This window comes from Emys orbicularis, chromosome 3, assembly GCF_028017835.1.
Source record: "Emys orbicularis isolate rEmyOrb1 chromosome 3, rEmyOrb1.hap1, whole genome shotgun sequence".
Classification (NCBI taxonomy): domain Eukaryota; kingdom Metazoa; phylum Chordata; order Testudines; family Emydidae; genus Emys; species Emys orbicularis.
The window spans coordinates 161,337,272-161,352,589 of NC_088685.1; the positions used below are offsets into that span (position 1 = coordinate 161,337,272).

General features: G+C 41.5%; 1 protein-coding gene across 4 annotated transcripts in view; it reads right to left on the reverse strand.

Annotated features, from left to right (window-relative positions):
- CDC42BPA (CDC42 binding protein kinase alpha) overlaps positions 1 to 15,318 on the reverse strand; it is a 323,508-nt gene that overhangs the window by 130,180 nt on the left and 178,010 nt on the right. For all 4 annotated transcript variants that reach the window (XM_065400287.1, XM_065400286.1, XM_065400285.1 and 1 more), the window contains exons 6-8: positions 10,975 to 11,068; positions 9,839 to 10,039; positions 8,995 to 9,243 (exon numbers count right to left, since the gene is read on the reverse strand). In XM_065400287.1, coding sequence (XP_065256359.1) covers positions 8,995 to 9,243; positions 9,839 to 10,039; positions 10,975 to 11,068 — 544 coding nt within the window. The remainder of the gene's footprint in view (positions 1 to 8,994; positions 9,244 to 9,838; positions 10,040 to 10,974; positions 11,069 to 15,318) is intronic.

The window sequence follows — 15,318 nt, forward strand, 5'->3', positions numbered from 1 at the left end:
ACAGTAGGTGATTCCAAGCAGTATCTGTTGGAGGTGGGTAGGAGTTCACAATGGTTCGGGACGAAGTACCGCCCTGCTGAACCCGGCGTCATCCCTAGACTGGGCGACGATTGCGTAATGCGAAGTAAACGTGTGAACTGAAGCCCACGTGGCCGCCCTACAGATGTCCTGAATGGGGACATGGGCGACGTAGGCAGCTGATGAGGCATGAATCCACCTCGCAGAGTAGGCCTTAATGACAAGAGGTGGGGGAATCCCTGCCAGGTCATAACACGTGCGTATGCATGAGGTAATGGGTAGAGATAGGTTGCCCTCTCACCCGCTCGGCCGAGGCAATAAAGAGTTGAGAGGATCTCCGGAACGGCTTAGTTCTATCCAGGTAAAAGGCCAACGCCCTACGCACATTGAGCATGTGGAGGCGGCGTTCCTCGCTAGAGGAATGGGGCTTAGGGCAGAGCACGGGGAGAAAGATGCTCTGCTCCATGTGGAAGGTGGAAACCACCTTCGGGAGGAATGCCGGGTGTGGGCAAAGCTGGACCGTATCCCTATGGAAAACAGTATGGGGAGTGCTGAGGTTAAGGCCCTGAGCTCCGAGACACGTCGGGCAGACGTGATCGCCACGAGGAAGGCCACCTTCCACGAGAGGTGCGATCAGGAACACGTGGCCAGTGGTTCGAAGGGGGGGCCGTGAGACGTGACAAGACCAGGTTGAGGTCCCATTGTGGCACGGGGGGCCTAGCGTATGGGAACAAATGGTCGAGGCCCTTCAGGAAGCAGGAGGTCATAGGGTGGGAGAAGACCGAGTGTCCCTGCACTGGCGGGTGAAAAGCCGATATGGCTGCGAGGTGCACCCAGACCGTGGGTCTGGCCGGTGTTGACGGTGGTCAGGAGTCCCCCGATGAGTGGTCGCTGCACGTCGAGCAGTGCGGGGAGCGATCCCCGGAGCAGGAGCTGCGGCTCGCCTAAGAGGTCTGACGGGCACCTAACGGGGGCTTGCCTTGAGACCTGGGGCCCATACTCGGTTGTGAGCTCGGCATGGGCAAGACAATGTCCTTTGCAGCCTGCACTGCCTCCGGCGTCGATGGCATCCGTACCAGGGATGTCTGGGTCGACGGCACCGGGCTGCTCCGCTCTACACGAGTCGGAGGTCTTAAGCCCGGGGGGGACCAAGGGCTGCCCAGCGCGAGACCAGCCTCCCCCTTGTCCTTATCGCGGCGTCGCTGCAAGGCCAGGCCCTTCCCTTGCTTCCTGGAGGGAGAGCAGCGCCGAGTGGTCGAAGGGGCCTCGCTACGTACCGACGACGCGGCGGCCGGTGCCGAGTCTGATCTGCTCACTGGCGTCGGTGTTAACGCTGACTCCATTAGGAGAGCTCGAAGTCTGAAGTCCCTCTCCTTTTTGGTTCTTGGTTTGAATGACCTACAGATTTTGCAGCGGTCGCTAATATGAGTCTCACCCACGCAGCGAAGACAATCAGTGTGAGGGTCGCTCCTGGGCATAGAGCGGCGAAAGGAATCGCACGACTTGAAGCCTGGGGCGCGGGGCATGCCCCGAGCCCAAGCTAACAATGAGAACGTTCCGACTAACGGTACCACTAGGGAAGAAAGGCTGCAGCGGAGCTGGAGCGCAAAGTTCCGACCACCTTCACTGGCGGCAAGAAGGAACTGAGGGTGGGGGGAGCCCGTGGCTCCCCTTATAGCGCGATATGCAGGTGCCACTCCAGGGGTCGCCGCAGTGCTCCCCCAGTACGGGTACTGCTAAGGGAAAAACTTCCAGCACCGGTGCACGTGGCGAGCACGCACATCTACTGTGGAATACACAGGAGCAATCTCTCGAAGAAGAACAGCATCTTGTATTCTTCCCTTTACTTTCCCTACCTCTTGAGTCAACTTGTTCTCCCTCTTTGCAGTCTGTCAATCCAACTCCTGAGATAGCCTAGTGATTCCCCTAGAGGGAATGTCAATCAGAGTGGTTGCTGGAAAGAATGACACGATAGGATGCTCAAAACTCCATCAATGGACTGAGCATGCTTCCTTCACAGTGCTTCTAGCTCCTGCCAGCCCAGGAACAACACACCAAGCTAAAGCCTTGAACTCTGATCCTCCATGTGCTAACACTAAGGGTTAGTCTACACTAGACTGTACAGATGTAGCTGAGCTGCTGTAGTGCTGCTTTGCAGACACTCTATGCTGACAGGAGAGAGCTCTCCCATCGGCATAATTACTCCACCTCACTGAGAGGCAGTAGCTATGTTGACAGGAGAGTCTCTCTCGCCGACATAGCACTGTCCACACCAGTGCTTAGGTTCGTGTAAGTTACGTTGCTCAGGGGGGTGGCTTTTCTTAAGTTATACTGAAGTAAGCACAAACCCTAATATCACTAGGCCACACAACTGCAATCATTAGGGGGGGGAGAGAGGTATGTACTCCAAATGCTGTGATATCCTCTTCAATAAGGGTGCAAGATTCATGCCTTTATACTCCTGTTTATCTCCCAGCTTTTCTTATGTAGTTGGATCCTATTACATCACCTTGCTCACCAGAAAAAAAATAATTTTGAAGAAAAATATCACCTTGAAAGCTCTAAAAGGGCCTGTCATTTTAAGAAAGGGTTACATTTTAGGAAAAGATGAACAAATGTAAAGGTGGAAAGCAACTCTCTACATGTGTTTTTTATAGTTTTGCATGTTAAATGACAGTTTTGGATAGCATTCCAGAAGAATCTTAACCTCTTGACACTTGGAGTCAAGAATTTCTAGCCTAAGTACTGTAAGAATTTTTAAGAGATACAGCTTAGTACGCAACAGTCCACAGCCTTTTAGTGATTATGGATGAGTCCTCGTGGTCATTGATCACCAGAAATAAATTGTATTAAAATTAAAATGTGTGAAAAATGAATGTCAAAATCTATACAGTACTTTCTTAATTAGCATAATGAGCATTGTAAAATCTAAAGGATGGTTGGATAGAAATAGGCAGTGAGAAAAAAATTCCTTGATTTCTGCATTCTTTTCTATCCGCATATTTAGAAGATTTAAGTTTGGAAAGCCCTTTATCTAAATAAAAATTTAGAAAAATAACTAATCCATATTTTTGGGGAGTCAAATAACCTCTGATTGCATCCCATGTTAATTTCAAATTCTAGTACGTGACATCTAATTAGAACACTCATTGGTGTGTACGAGAATTTCCATGACTATACATGCATGTTTGCTTTACAATCACTATTGCAGATAGTCTTCATATGCTCTCAGTCCCCTTCTGGGGTTCACAGATTGTACTTGTGGTGGAAGAATCCCCTTCCAAAACTTCATATCAGCTGAAGTAACAGTGAATAAATCATTCCCACTGATATAATATGAAAATTCACCAATCAGGGAGTAATAGGAGTTAGAACAAAAGAAAGCAAGTTCAAAATTTCCTATGGAAGTGAAACACTCTTTTGGTCATGGGCAGAAATTTAACGATGGAAAACATACTTAAACATGCAAAAATCAAATGGTCGAAGACATTGCCCATAATTCATCAGCTCCCAACTCCCTGCAATCCCAGCCCGTTTCTCCTTACTATCACTTGGAAACCTTTATACTCAGATAACAGAAATAGTGAAAATGACATTAAATCATTTAGAAGACACTCTTCCAAATTAAACTGGGAATCAAAATTTGGAGAAGCAACGTTTAAACAGGAGACAAATCTTTTACTATGCAAGCAAAGACAGATTTGGTAAATGGCCCAGGGAGCATATCAGAAGTTTGTAAAATTGGAATTCAGATTCATAATATCAAAATTTGAATTATTCCATTTACCTGCACATAACCCCTCATAATAATGACTGTACCTACTGAGTGTAATATTTTATTTTTTACTGTGAAGCGACGTATTTTACAAAAAACAGCATCCTAACACCTCCTGAGTGGAATATAAACTTAGTATAAACAAGCCTCAAACATTTTGGTTTGCAAAGTACCAACATAATGCACACTAGAATTTAAAGGAACATGTAAGTAGTTTAGGACTGAAATTAAGTTTTTGCCTTAAAAATAAAAGGTGGTTACAAAAGCAGACATTCATAGATTTGTTAAGAAATTATTTTATTTTAATTCAGCAAATACAGTTGTAGGCCTGATCCTGCAAACACTTATGCACATACTTAATTTTAAGCATATGAATAGTTCAATTGACTTCAATGGGACTAATCAAACATGCATAGTCTACTGAGGACTAGAGTGACCACGGCTGATGGCGTCGCACCAGGCATCATATAGTGAAGTTCCCAGATCTGGCTCAAGCCTTTAAATCTATGATTCTCTGGGATGGGTGGGTCAGAGCAAGCACCCCTTTGTGTATGGATGGAGAGTTTCAGAGCACAGTGTGGATTTTTTTATGCATCCTGATGATATAGCCAAAGAGCAGGTAACACAACTTTTGAATGTAATGAATGACTGAAGAAAGGTCAAATCTTTACAAGACTGACATTTCACACAAAGTCAAATCATGTTATGCTCAGGATTTGGCTCCTGACAGCGCATATGGAATGTCTCTAGACACTCAAAGTCTGCCTGTAAGAGGGTCCAGGTTTCTGACCAATACAGAAGTACAGGTAGTATATCGGTTTGATAGATCCTAAACTTTGTCACAAAGACGTTTGTGTCTGTAAGCAAGACAAGGACTTCATGCAGGAGGAGGCAAGACCTATTCATTGAAGAACATCCAATTTGCTACAACCATTTGAACTCTGCTTGCAGTCTAGGTAGATGAACTAGTCAATGCTCTTCATAGTCCTTGATCCCACTTTACCAGAGATTCTTGTGGCCCAGCTGTAAGGTTCTGTACCCTGGTCTTCTGCCATGAGATGTTCAACTCTATCACACAAGTGGCATCTTGGAGACCTTGGAGGGTGACTTCTCCACAAGCAGGAAAACATTGTCGACATAGTCTTGATTGGTGAATACTTCTTGACCAACCTTGATTCAGATATGCAACTCAGCAAGGCCTAATATCCAGGCGATAACTCGACAGAATAGCACCGGGACAAGAATGCATCTCTGCCACACACCAGTGGTTGCTTAAAAGTGCCTCGGAACCAGTGGACATTGGTCTGCATCAACTGTTTCTAAGTGTGGGCATCAGGCAAAATACCAGCAGAATGGAAAGATGGCATCATAGCGTCCCCGTACAAGGGCAAAGGATCTCACACTGAGTGTGGCAACTACAGGCGGACATCATTATTGTCAGTCCCTGAAAAGGTCTTTGCTCACATTTTGCTTGGTAGGATGCAGCCTCTCCTCAAGAGACATTGTCATCCTCAGCAACCAGGTTTCGCTGTTAGGCAGTTGACAATAGATGCTGTCCTTACCCTCCTGCTTCTGGCTGAGGTACACCTAGAATTTAACTGCCTGCTTCGTGTGGTCCATATCATCATCATCAAAGCTGCTTTACATTTGGTCCACAGGTCAGCACTTTGGCTCACACTGAACAGAATGGAGTTCCAGATGTTCTGCTAAATGTGGTGCACAATCTTCACTCTGCTATTGGTGCAAGACAGCATGTTGGTTCACAGCTTTTGCCACGTTTTTACCCCGTGAGAATACCGACATACTTAAAGTTAAGCACATTTACAGAACCAAGGCCATAAAGTTTTGGAGGCTTTTTTGGTGGGGGTGGGAGGAAAAAGAGGGAGGTGAGAGATGGACTTTGGAAGGAAGATATATTTGAATGTTCTCAGGTGATTTGGGGAACCCAAATACACTATAGATGTACTACTGCACAGTATCTGAAAGGGTATCTGATTGGTCTTATCTCACTGTATACAATTGCTGCAAAATAGCTAAAAATACATTGGATTTAAAAAAAATCTTTCATATCTAGTAATTTAAGGTTGTATTATTAACAATTTCTTCATTAAAAATTGTGCATATTATTGCTGCAATCTTGAAAGGGTCCCTTTTAAAAATAATGTCAACTTAGTATAAAAGTAGAATTGAGTGGAAATTGTTAAGCTTTGACCCCAGGTTCTACAATGGGATACGCTAGCACAGACCCCTGCAATGTCCCACTGAGATCATTGGGACTCCACAGGAGTGCAAGGATCCATACTACTAGACCACACTGCAGGATTGGGGCCTTTGTTTCTACCTTCACAATAAAACAAAGTCAATTTCAAAGCAGAAAGGGGTGGCGGAAGGATTAAAAGAAGTGATCACAAACAGTCTAATTAAAAGATGACATAAAGGAGATAGGATAGTTATCTTCAGTTATGTAGCTGCAAAGTGATAGATGCAGTTTTAAACCCCTGCAGGGTTTCTGAAGGAGTACACTGATGTTTTGTGGATTGCTGCAAAAGAATCAAGATTTAAATTTTCTGCAATTTGTGAGTTCAACACACTTATGCTACAGTACCATAAATTTAATCTAAATGTATCACAGTACATACAAAACAACTATATTAAACAAATGTTGTATGAAGGTTGTAAAGTCAAGCACTCAAAAGCTAGAAAATGCCAGAATTAAGGTAGCCGTGCAACCTTAACTTTGCTTACTTGTGCATATGCATGAGTATACAGTCTCTGATTACATTATCATATATGACTTTTCCATAGGATTCCTGCTTCATTCAAATGTACAAGATGGACAGTTATCAGTAGATATGGCAGCTATTCAATATTTCCTTTTATCCCCAGGATTGAATGTGTGGCCCCTTACCTCACTTACTGCACAACATTCAAACCCTGCACCGTATAAAAAAAATTATTAATGTCCTCTTGGATTTTACTATGGCACGACCATAGTATCTGAGTAACTTATTAACATTAATAAACTTTTCTGAGAACACCTCTGTGAGACAGGGAGGTATTATCATACCCATTTTGCAGATGGGGACTGAGGCAAAGAAATATTAAGGCCAAAATTTGCAATAATTTTTTTTAAAATGTCCATTAATTTTGCATCAGATTTTTCAGAGGTTCTGAGAATCCACAGATCCGCTTCAAAAGGAGGGCTCAGCACTTCTGAAAAGCAGACCTAGGTGTTTCACATTAGGCACCCAGAAAACGAAGTCTAAACAATTAGTGTCCATCTGTGACAATTTTAGTGACTTGCCCAGTATCATATCAGATGTCTCTGGCAGAGCCAGGGATATATTATAGTTATATTCGGTTAGAGTCAAATGACAATCAGAGAACCCCTGTTCCTTTCTTCCAGAGATCCTGTGGAAAAAATTGTATGTGATCAGGTACATGAAGGCAGTATAACATATGTCCATATAGGCAACCTTAATTCTGGCACTTCTACTTTTGAGTGCTTGACTTTGCAAACTTCATGTTCTTTTAACATATATCTTTGTATGTAAGGTTAAAAAACTTAAGAAAAGAAAAATGAAAAACAAAACAAAACACAACTTTTAATGTAAAACTGTAGACATTCCCTGCACGACCTGACTCTAAGACCTTCAGCTATATAGCACAGATCTCTACCACTTGAGCTGCAGTAGTAAGGGCCTTTCCACATTCCATTATGACAAAAGGTATTTTGATGGGGGAAAACAGCAGGAGCAGGGATTAATTTTGTCTATGTCCTACCTGGAGGTTCATGTCAGTTTGGCTGCATCAGAACAATACAGAACACTCAATGGAGCCCGGGTGCATATACAGTGCAGCTGTCATGTCCAGAAAATTCAGAAGCAAATGCTGAACAAGCATTACTGCACATGTGCAAAGAGCAGACTTTTGTGGTTTATAATAAATCTGGGTGTACTTTCACAGGGACAGCAGGAGGCATATCTCAGATGCTAGGACTGTCCCCCTACCAAATTTCAAAGTTCCTGTTCAAAACCATGGAATTGCTAAAACTATTAAATAAATGACTGGAAATTTTTTTTTAGCAGGGGTTAAACTACTTATTTCTCATTATCTTTCTTCTTGAAAATAGCTGAGCCGTTTTCACTCAAACATTCAAAAAATTCAACCTGAGGCAGAGATCAGGCATGGAAAATTTCATTTACAATGATTAAAAATTGGCACAGTTGTGAGCAATTTTGAGCAGAGGGTTATAATCCACAGTTATAGAATAATAAAGTTACCTGGACATTATTCTTTATTATTCTGGAGTAGGGGTATGTCTACACTGCAATTAACCACCCGCGCCTAGCCCATGTCAACTGACTTGGGCTCACAGGGCTAAGGCTATGGGGCTGTAAAACTGTGGTGTAGACCAGTGGTTCTCAAACTAGGGCCGCCACTTGTTCAGGGAAAGCCCCTGGCGGTCCGGGCCAGTTTGTTTACCTGCCGCGTCCGCAGGTTTGGCTCATCGCGGCTCCCACTGGCCACGGTTCACCACTCCAGGCCAATGGGGGCTGCAGGAAGCGGTGCGGGCCGAGGGACTTGCTGGGCGCCCTTCCTGCAACCCCCATTGGCGTGGAGCGGTGAACCACGGCCAGTGGGAGCCGTGATCGGCCGAACCTGCGGACGCGGCAGGTAAACAAACCGGCCCGGCCCGCCAGGGGCTTTCCCTGAACAAGCGGCGGCCCTAGTTTGAGAACCACTGGTATAGACATTCAGGCTCAGGCTAGAGCCAAAGCTCTAGGACCCCCATGGGGTCAGCCTGAGCCTGACCATCTACACTGCAACCTCACAGCCCTGCAGCCAAGCCCAGCAAGCCCAAGTCAGCTGACATGGGCCAATCACAGGTGTTTAATTGCATTGTAAACATACCCTAAGTGTCTTATCCTGTAAACATATAAGTATATGTGTAACTTTCTTCAAGTGACTACCCACACTGACTTCTACACAACTTGAGTACATTTATTCATCTTCTTAAGTGTTTGCAGGATCAAGCCTCATTCCTTGGATAAGCATTTGTATCTACTTAGTACACAGCATTGGTGGATATCATACAGCACCAAAGCATTCTGAGATTTCAGTGCCAAATTTTTGAAACCTCTGTAGTAACAAGAAATGAAGAAAATCAGGATTTGGAAAAATGTCAAACTTAGACTTACAGAGTTTTTTAAACAATCATCGTCCACATCAAAGTTTGATGTATCAGTTGGACTGCTGACTTCAGGGATGTAAGGTGCTTCACAGTTCCGAATGTTATCCCATTCAATCCCAACAAAAAATGGGTGGTTCTTAAAGTCTTCTATCCCATTTTGCCCAAGTCGATGCTCCCTGCTGCAAATGAGCCTTCGAATGAGGTCCTTGGCATTTTCAGACACATCTGTCACTTGTGCAGGAAACTGAAACCTCTCCTTAAAGAATAAAACAGGAGGAAGTAGTTTATTACCAAGAAAATGTCACAAAAGTCAGGTTCCTTCGTGGTTGTTTCTGTACAGAAAAATAGGGCTTTGCAAATACTCAGGCTCTCACTGTTAAATGAATGCAATAAGTTTCTAGGAAAAAATCTTCCCCAGATGATAAAAAGTATTGAAAATGCTATAACTGTCTCCTCCTTTTTTATTTATTCAAATGTATGTACATTTTTGGAATCTATCTTTGCCTCCAGGTGGAAGAATGTTTAAGGATCTCTTTCCTAAACCAACAAATGGATCCACCAGCAAAAAATAGAACAAGAAGAGTGATGTAGCATAGCCAAGACGTACTCCTTGGAGTGAACTAATAGCTGCCATTGTATATCCAGGTTTTTAGTTTTGGACTATCTTATTCAAAAGCAAAGCCAGTTGCAATTCATAACCACAAAATGTACTGTATGGAAACCAAATTTATATTTAAGATTTATGAACATGAATTCAATCATTACATAAGAACTTTCTTTCTAAATAGACCTTTAAGCTAACCCTTTTTATTCACTAAAATTAGTTCACAAAAGATAGAAAAAACACTAACTTTGTGGTTCATTATTTTCCCGTAGGTCTCCACCAAGGACTCTGCATAAAAGGGCGTTTCTCCATAAAGCATTTCATACATGCAAACACCTAGGGACCACCAGTCACACTCAGGTCCATACTTCCCTTTTCCATCTTCCATGGCCTGCAGGATTTCTGGAGAGATGTAGTCTGGAGTTCCAACTGCCACCGAAGACTGGACCTGGGGAGTTAGCATTTCCATGAGTAAAAATGACATACACTGTTACAGACTGTAGTGCCGGTGGGTGTGGGGGTTGAAAGAGGTTGAGGGGTATCATGTGCATATGTAAGATTGTAATTCAAATTATAAACAGTGAACTCTAATACAAAAACGGGGTTTCTAAATAACAATTGATGAGAAAAAAAATGTTCTCATGTGTCTGAGCCACTTCAGTGTTTCAAACTTGAAGTTCTGAAAAAATTTATTGGGTATTCTAATAATTTATTTTTGCTGTGAACTGTGATGAATGCCAAAAAGAAGCAGCTTCTGAGTTTTCAGTTATTATAAATTAATTAGCTCCCTGATAATCACACATATTAATTCAGATGCTTTATAACACTCCCGGGTATGATTATCACACTGGAACTACATTCTTGTCACATACACCACACATTGTATAAGTTTAAACACAGCACTGCAATAGGATGAAGTGATGTCAATGGTACCTGATTCTGCTTCTGCCAAAGCCCTGATCTGAGTGAAATCAATGAGTGCTTTGCCTGAGTAATGATTATGGCATGAGGCTCAAAATTGGGTGTCTTACACCTTTCCTATGGATATGTATTAATTTTGATTATATGCCCTCCCTTTATTAACTTTTATTAATGAAATGAAATAAAAATGCATTTAACAAAGACAGAATTCAAATAGAATGCAGATATATTTTGAACTGAAACCAAATACAACCATATTATAAAACTGTACAAATGCTATCTCTGTCATTAATAAAAATGTGCACTTAAAAATGACATTTCCTTCACAAATAGGACTTCTTCGTGAGCAGAAATTTCACTGGCAAGTAGAGGACAGAAAGGAAGGGGGGTTGGAAGTGCAGGCCATGGTAAAGGACTTGGTCTTTGAGGGATATCATAGCTGTATCATTCTTTCTAATTTACCGTTCCATCTTCCATCAGTTTCAGACAAGAACCAAAATCTGCTAACCGAATATGTCCATTCATATCCATCAAGATGTTGTCTGGTTTAATGTCCCTGCAAATGAAATGTATTCAATAATTAGCATGAAGAAAAAACACAATGCATCCTCCTGGGCAATAACTTTGAAATTTGTTTTTTCATTCACTGGCAGTGCAAGATCATTAGATTGAGTGGCTCACTACATGACTTTATTCATAAAACACTTGCCATCCAGTAGGTACATACAGTTGGAAATTTTTCAATGAAGCATCCGGGGATTTAACCATGTAACTCCCATTAATCATAATAATAATAATCATGTGGTCAAACTCCACACATCACAGACAATTTACACCTGTATACATATAAAGAAAACAATGGAAGAGTGTCTGCATAGTCCTATGCATTCCTTAGACTGTGCTATTATCTAATACTTCACTAAAATAACAGAGACGTCTAAATCATTTCAAGATGTCTAGAGGAGTATTTTTAAGTGACATACTTGCACTAGGCTAAGGGCTGGTCTACACTGGGGGGGGGGGGGGAGGATCTCCCATATGTAACTGTGGAACAAAGTTACAACAAATAATTTATGCAGTATTAAGATTTAGCATCTTTCATCTATACATTTCTGTATTTCTATTATGTGTTCTCATGTCCAACACAAACACATTCTTTTATTCTAGTTCCCCTTATCCTCTCATAAGGCTAGTTGGACATTCAATCTGGAATTAGTGACAATGCCATTTCATAGACCTGCTGATAGGTCTCTGTGGAGAATCCTGCACTAGCTTACAGCCTGCCCATGAAACTGATGGTGATACCCTTGTGAGTAGTCAACTTGCGTTGATTTGAGAACCCACATTTATTTTCTGAGTCACACACATTTAAAAAAAAAAATCTATTCAAACAAACCAACAAACCATGAGCACACAGAGCTACAGCTCTCCTGTAAGAAAGCAATGGTTTTATAAACCCCACATGAACTCTGAGAATTGTCATTCAACATTTCTTACGCATAAACAATTAATTCAAGAAACCTGATGATCTGCCAGCCTAGTGGTGGGACACCTGTATTATATTCTGTAAGCAACGGGATTGTAGGAACAGATGTCTTGTCTAACCTGACAGCCAGAACTTGGAGGCCATAAATAAATAGGGCCATGTTCATCATTGGCAGCTTCATGGAGCTGAACCCACATATGTCAGTTGTCTTTGATTCTGTGTGTGCTGCTTCTGTGACACCATCGGCCACAATAATTTAATAGGAGTCAATTTAAGTCAGTGGAGATTTGGGCTCTCTGGACCTGAAGTGTAAATCCATTGCTTGAAGTGGCATTATGACAGATTTACCGCAGCGTAATTAGGAACAGATTTTGGACCTTCACTTCCAAAGGTCCTAGTTACAAAAGTACTCCCATGAAATACCTCTAAGAGGGAAGAGTGGATAAAGTGAGGGCCATAAAAGAATATCTAACTTAAGGAATTTACAACATAAACTCTGTTAAAGTACTGCTATATGTCAAGCTTTTTCTTGTCACATCTCTGCTTCATCATCCACACACTGAAGTAGAGATGGCAGCCTTGTAGAAGAAGCAGGAGGCAGAGTCTATACAAACCAGAGGCCAAGAACTGTGGATGAAACCTTGGGGGAATCCCAATCAGATAAATGGAATGGTTGACCCTTCATGAGCCGCTCAGCCTCCTCTTCCCTTGCAGCAGGGCCAACCACTGTGCTGTGCTACCGTTACCTACTCCACCACAGAGATTCCTACATAATCCATGGGAATCTAATGCTGTGAAAGAGGAATTAAGACTGCAGTGACCAGATGAATACAATTTTTAAAATTCTTTCAATTTCCTATTAGTCACATGGGTAAGAATGATTATTTTTCATAAATATAGGTAGCCAGATCCACAACTTCAGTAAATCAGTGTAGCTCCATTGACTTCAATGGAGCTAGGCCAGCTGAGAATCTGGCCCAACATCTTTTGGGTGCTTGACTTTGCAACCTTAATAATGTTCTTTTAACACTAATTTTGTCTCAAATCTATAAAAGCCATGGGATTTAGAATTATGATTGACATCTAATAGATTTCAGGAGTCATTCTTTACAATTTAGTGGGTTTTTTTGTGGGGGGATTTGTTTTAGATTTTTTGGGGTGGAGGAGGAAGAGTTGTGGTTTTTTTTTTAAATGTTAAATTTAAAAAAATCTTTGATGAAAGCAAGTTCAAAATATTTTTAAAATATGTATTAATTTTACAGCTCACTTTGTACTTAAGATACATTTTTAAGAGTAATGACAACTGTAATTAGCTGTTCGTGAATTTTTTATTTCACCAAATTAGGTCTTGGTTCCGCAAAGGGATCTGCATAGGTAGTGCCCTGCACGGATATAAAATTTGAGTCTGCATCCATCCACGATCTGCAAACATGGTTTGCGGATATCTGCATCTGCAGATATCCATGGATATAAAGCTGATATCCACAGATTTGCAGGGCTCTATGCATAGGCAAAAGGTCCATCCTTGCACATACCTTTATAGGATTGTGCTCTTACTGTATAAATCTGACAGTTTTTTATCTGAGGCTTTCATGTCTCCCAGGTAACGGAGTACACAGGGAATCTGAAATTCATAGATTAACTGGGCCCAAATTCTGCATCTGACTGTGTGAGGGCACACCCATATGGAGACAAGGGCAGAACTAAGACCTTGGTGGTTAGGCATCTGGATGAGGTCCAAATGCAATATATCTTTTAATTATACAAATAATACAATAAATAATAATTAAAACACAATTATAGCATTTTCCCATTAAACTGCATTTTTAAAAAATATGGCAAAGGTATTAAATTCTCATCCTACCCTGACCCAAAATATTCAAAAGGAAGACCATGAATTGACTGCCACAGCAATGTTAGCTTTCAAAGATTTGAGCTATTTATGAGGCATAAGAACAAAACAGGAAAAACTAGCAACTGAAAATACTAACTTTATTTCATTCTTATAATAACCTGTAAATGACTAACATATAAATTAGAGACAAGGTGGCTGAGGTAATACAGTATCTTTTATTGGACCAACTTCTGTTGGTGAGAGAGAGATTGAGAGAGAGAGAGATGAATTTTCGAGCTCACACAGAGCTCTTAGACTTCTTAGCTCTGCTTAGTTTAAGAAGAGCTCTGTGTGAGCTCGAACGTTCGTCTCTCTCTCACCATCAGAAGTTGGTCCAATAAAAGATATCACCACGCCTAACTTGTCTCTCTAAAATCCTGGGACCAATATGGTTACAACAACACTGCATACAACCTATAAATGACTAATCAACTTTTTTTTCCAAATGTTGGCAAACAGTAAACTGAATTATTCACAGGCTGAGACCTTAGTAGGCTTTGCTATACCTCAGAAAAAATTTGTTAAGACTGATTTACAAACCTTTGTAATTAAAGGTTTATAATGGAAAAGATGATAGACTCTATAGCACTAAGGGTAAAATGTCAAGCTTTACACACTTTTTATACTTTGCATTAACTTGTTATAGTTTGTAACAATAAAAATAGGGTTAATTTAGTGTTTTGAGGGGAATTTATTTTGTCAAAAACTGGTTGCTCTTTAGGTTCTGATACTGCACCATTAAAGTCAATGGGAGCTTTTACCACTTCAACAAGTGTAGTATCAAGCAGAAAAGAAATTAATGCAGATTTATACAGATGCTAACATTTATTTGTTATGGTTGAAATTGACAAAAGTACATGTTTTCAGTTTTCTGTCTACTTTCACAGATCGAAGCTCCTGACTCAAGCATGACGCACATTAACAGAAACACTTATGTAAAAAGCAGAACTGTCCCTACAGCTAATTCCTCCTGACTGTCCCTTTCAAGGCAGTCTTCTGATTTTCACAAAATTCTCAGATAAAATTATTACTGGACATTGGTCCACTTAATCCCCTACTTCACAAAAGTATTTGGAAGAGAACTCTTACTACTGAAGCTGTGAAGTTTCCTCATTGTTTATGCCTACGCCCTTCCTAGTCATGGAGATTGCTCCATTCTTTGCACTTACACCAAACAGCATGCAAAAAGACAAGAGGGTGGACATTCAAGGGGATCCCAGATCTCAGACAGCTATGCAAACCTGCATCTTCCTTGGCCACTGCCCTTCAAGCTGTGCTTTGACTCAGAAAAAGGATACCACAGAGTACAGGGTGGAGGGTTAATGTTGCCTTAAATATACTCAGTCCAGTATATTGCAAGTATAGGTTAATACTGCATTATCATGGGTACTGCTGCCAGTTAGTGTGGGTAGCTAACTTTTTAAAG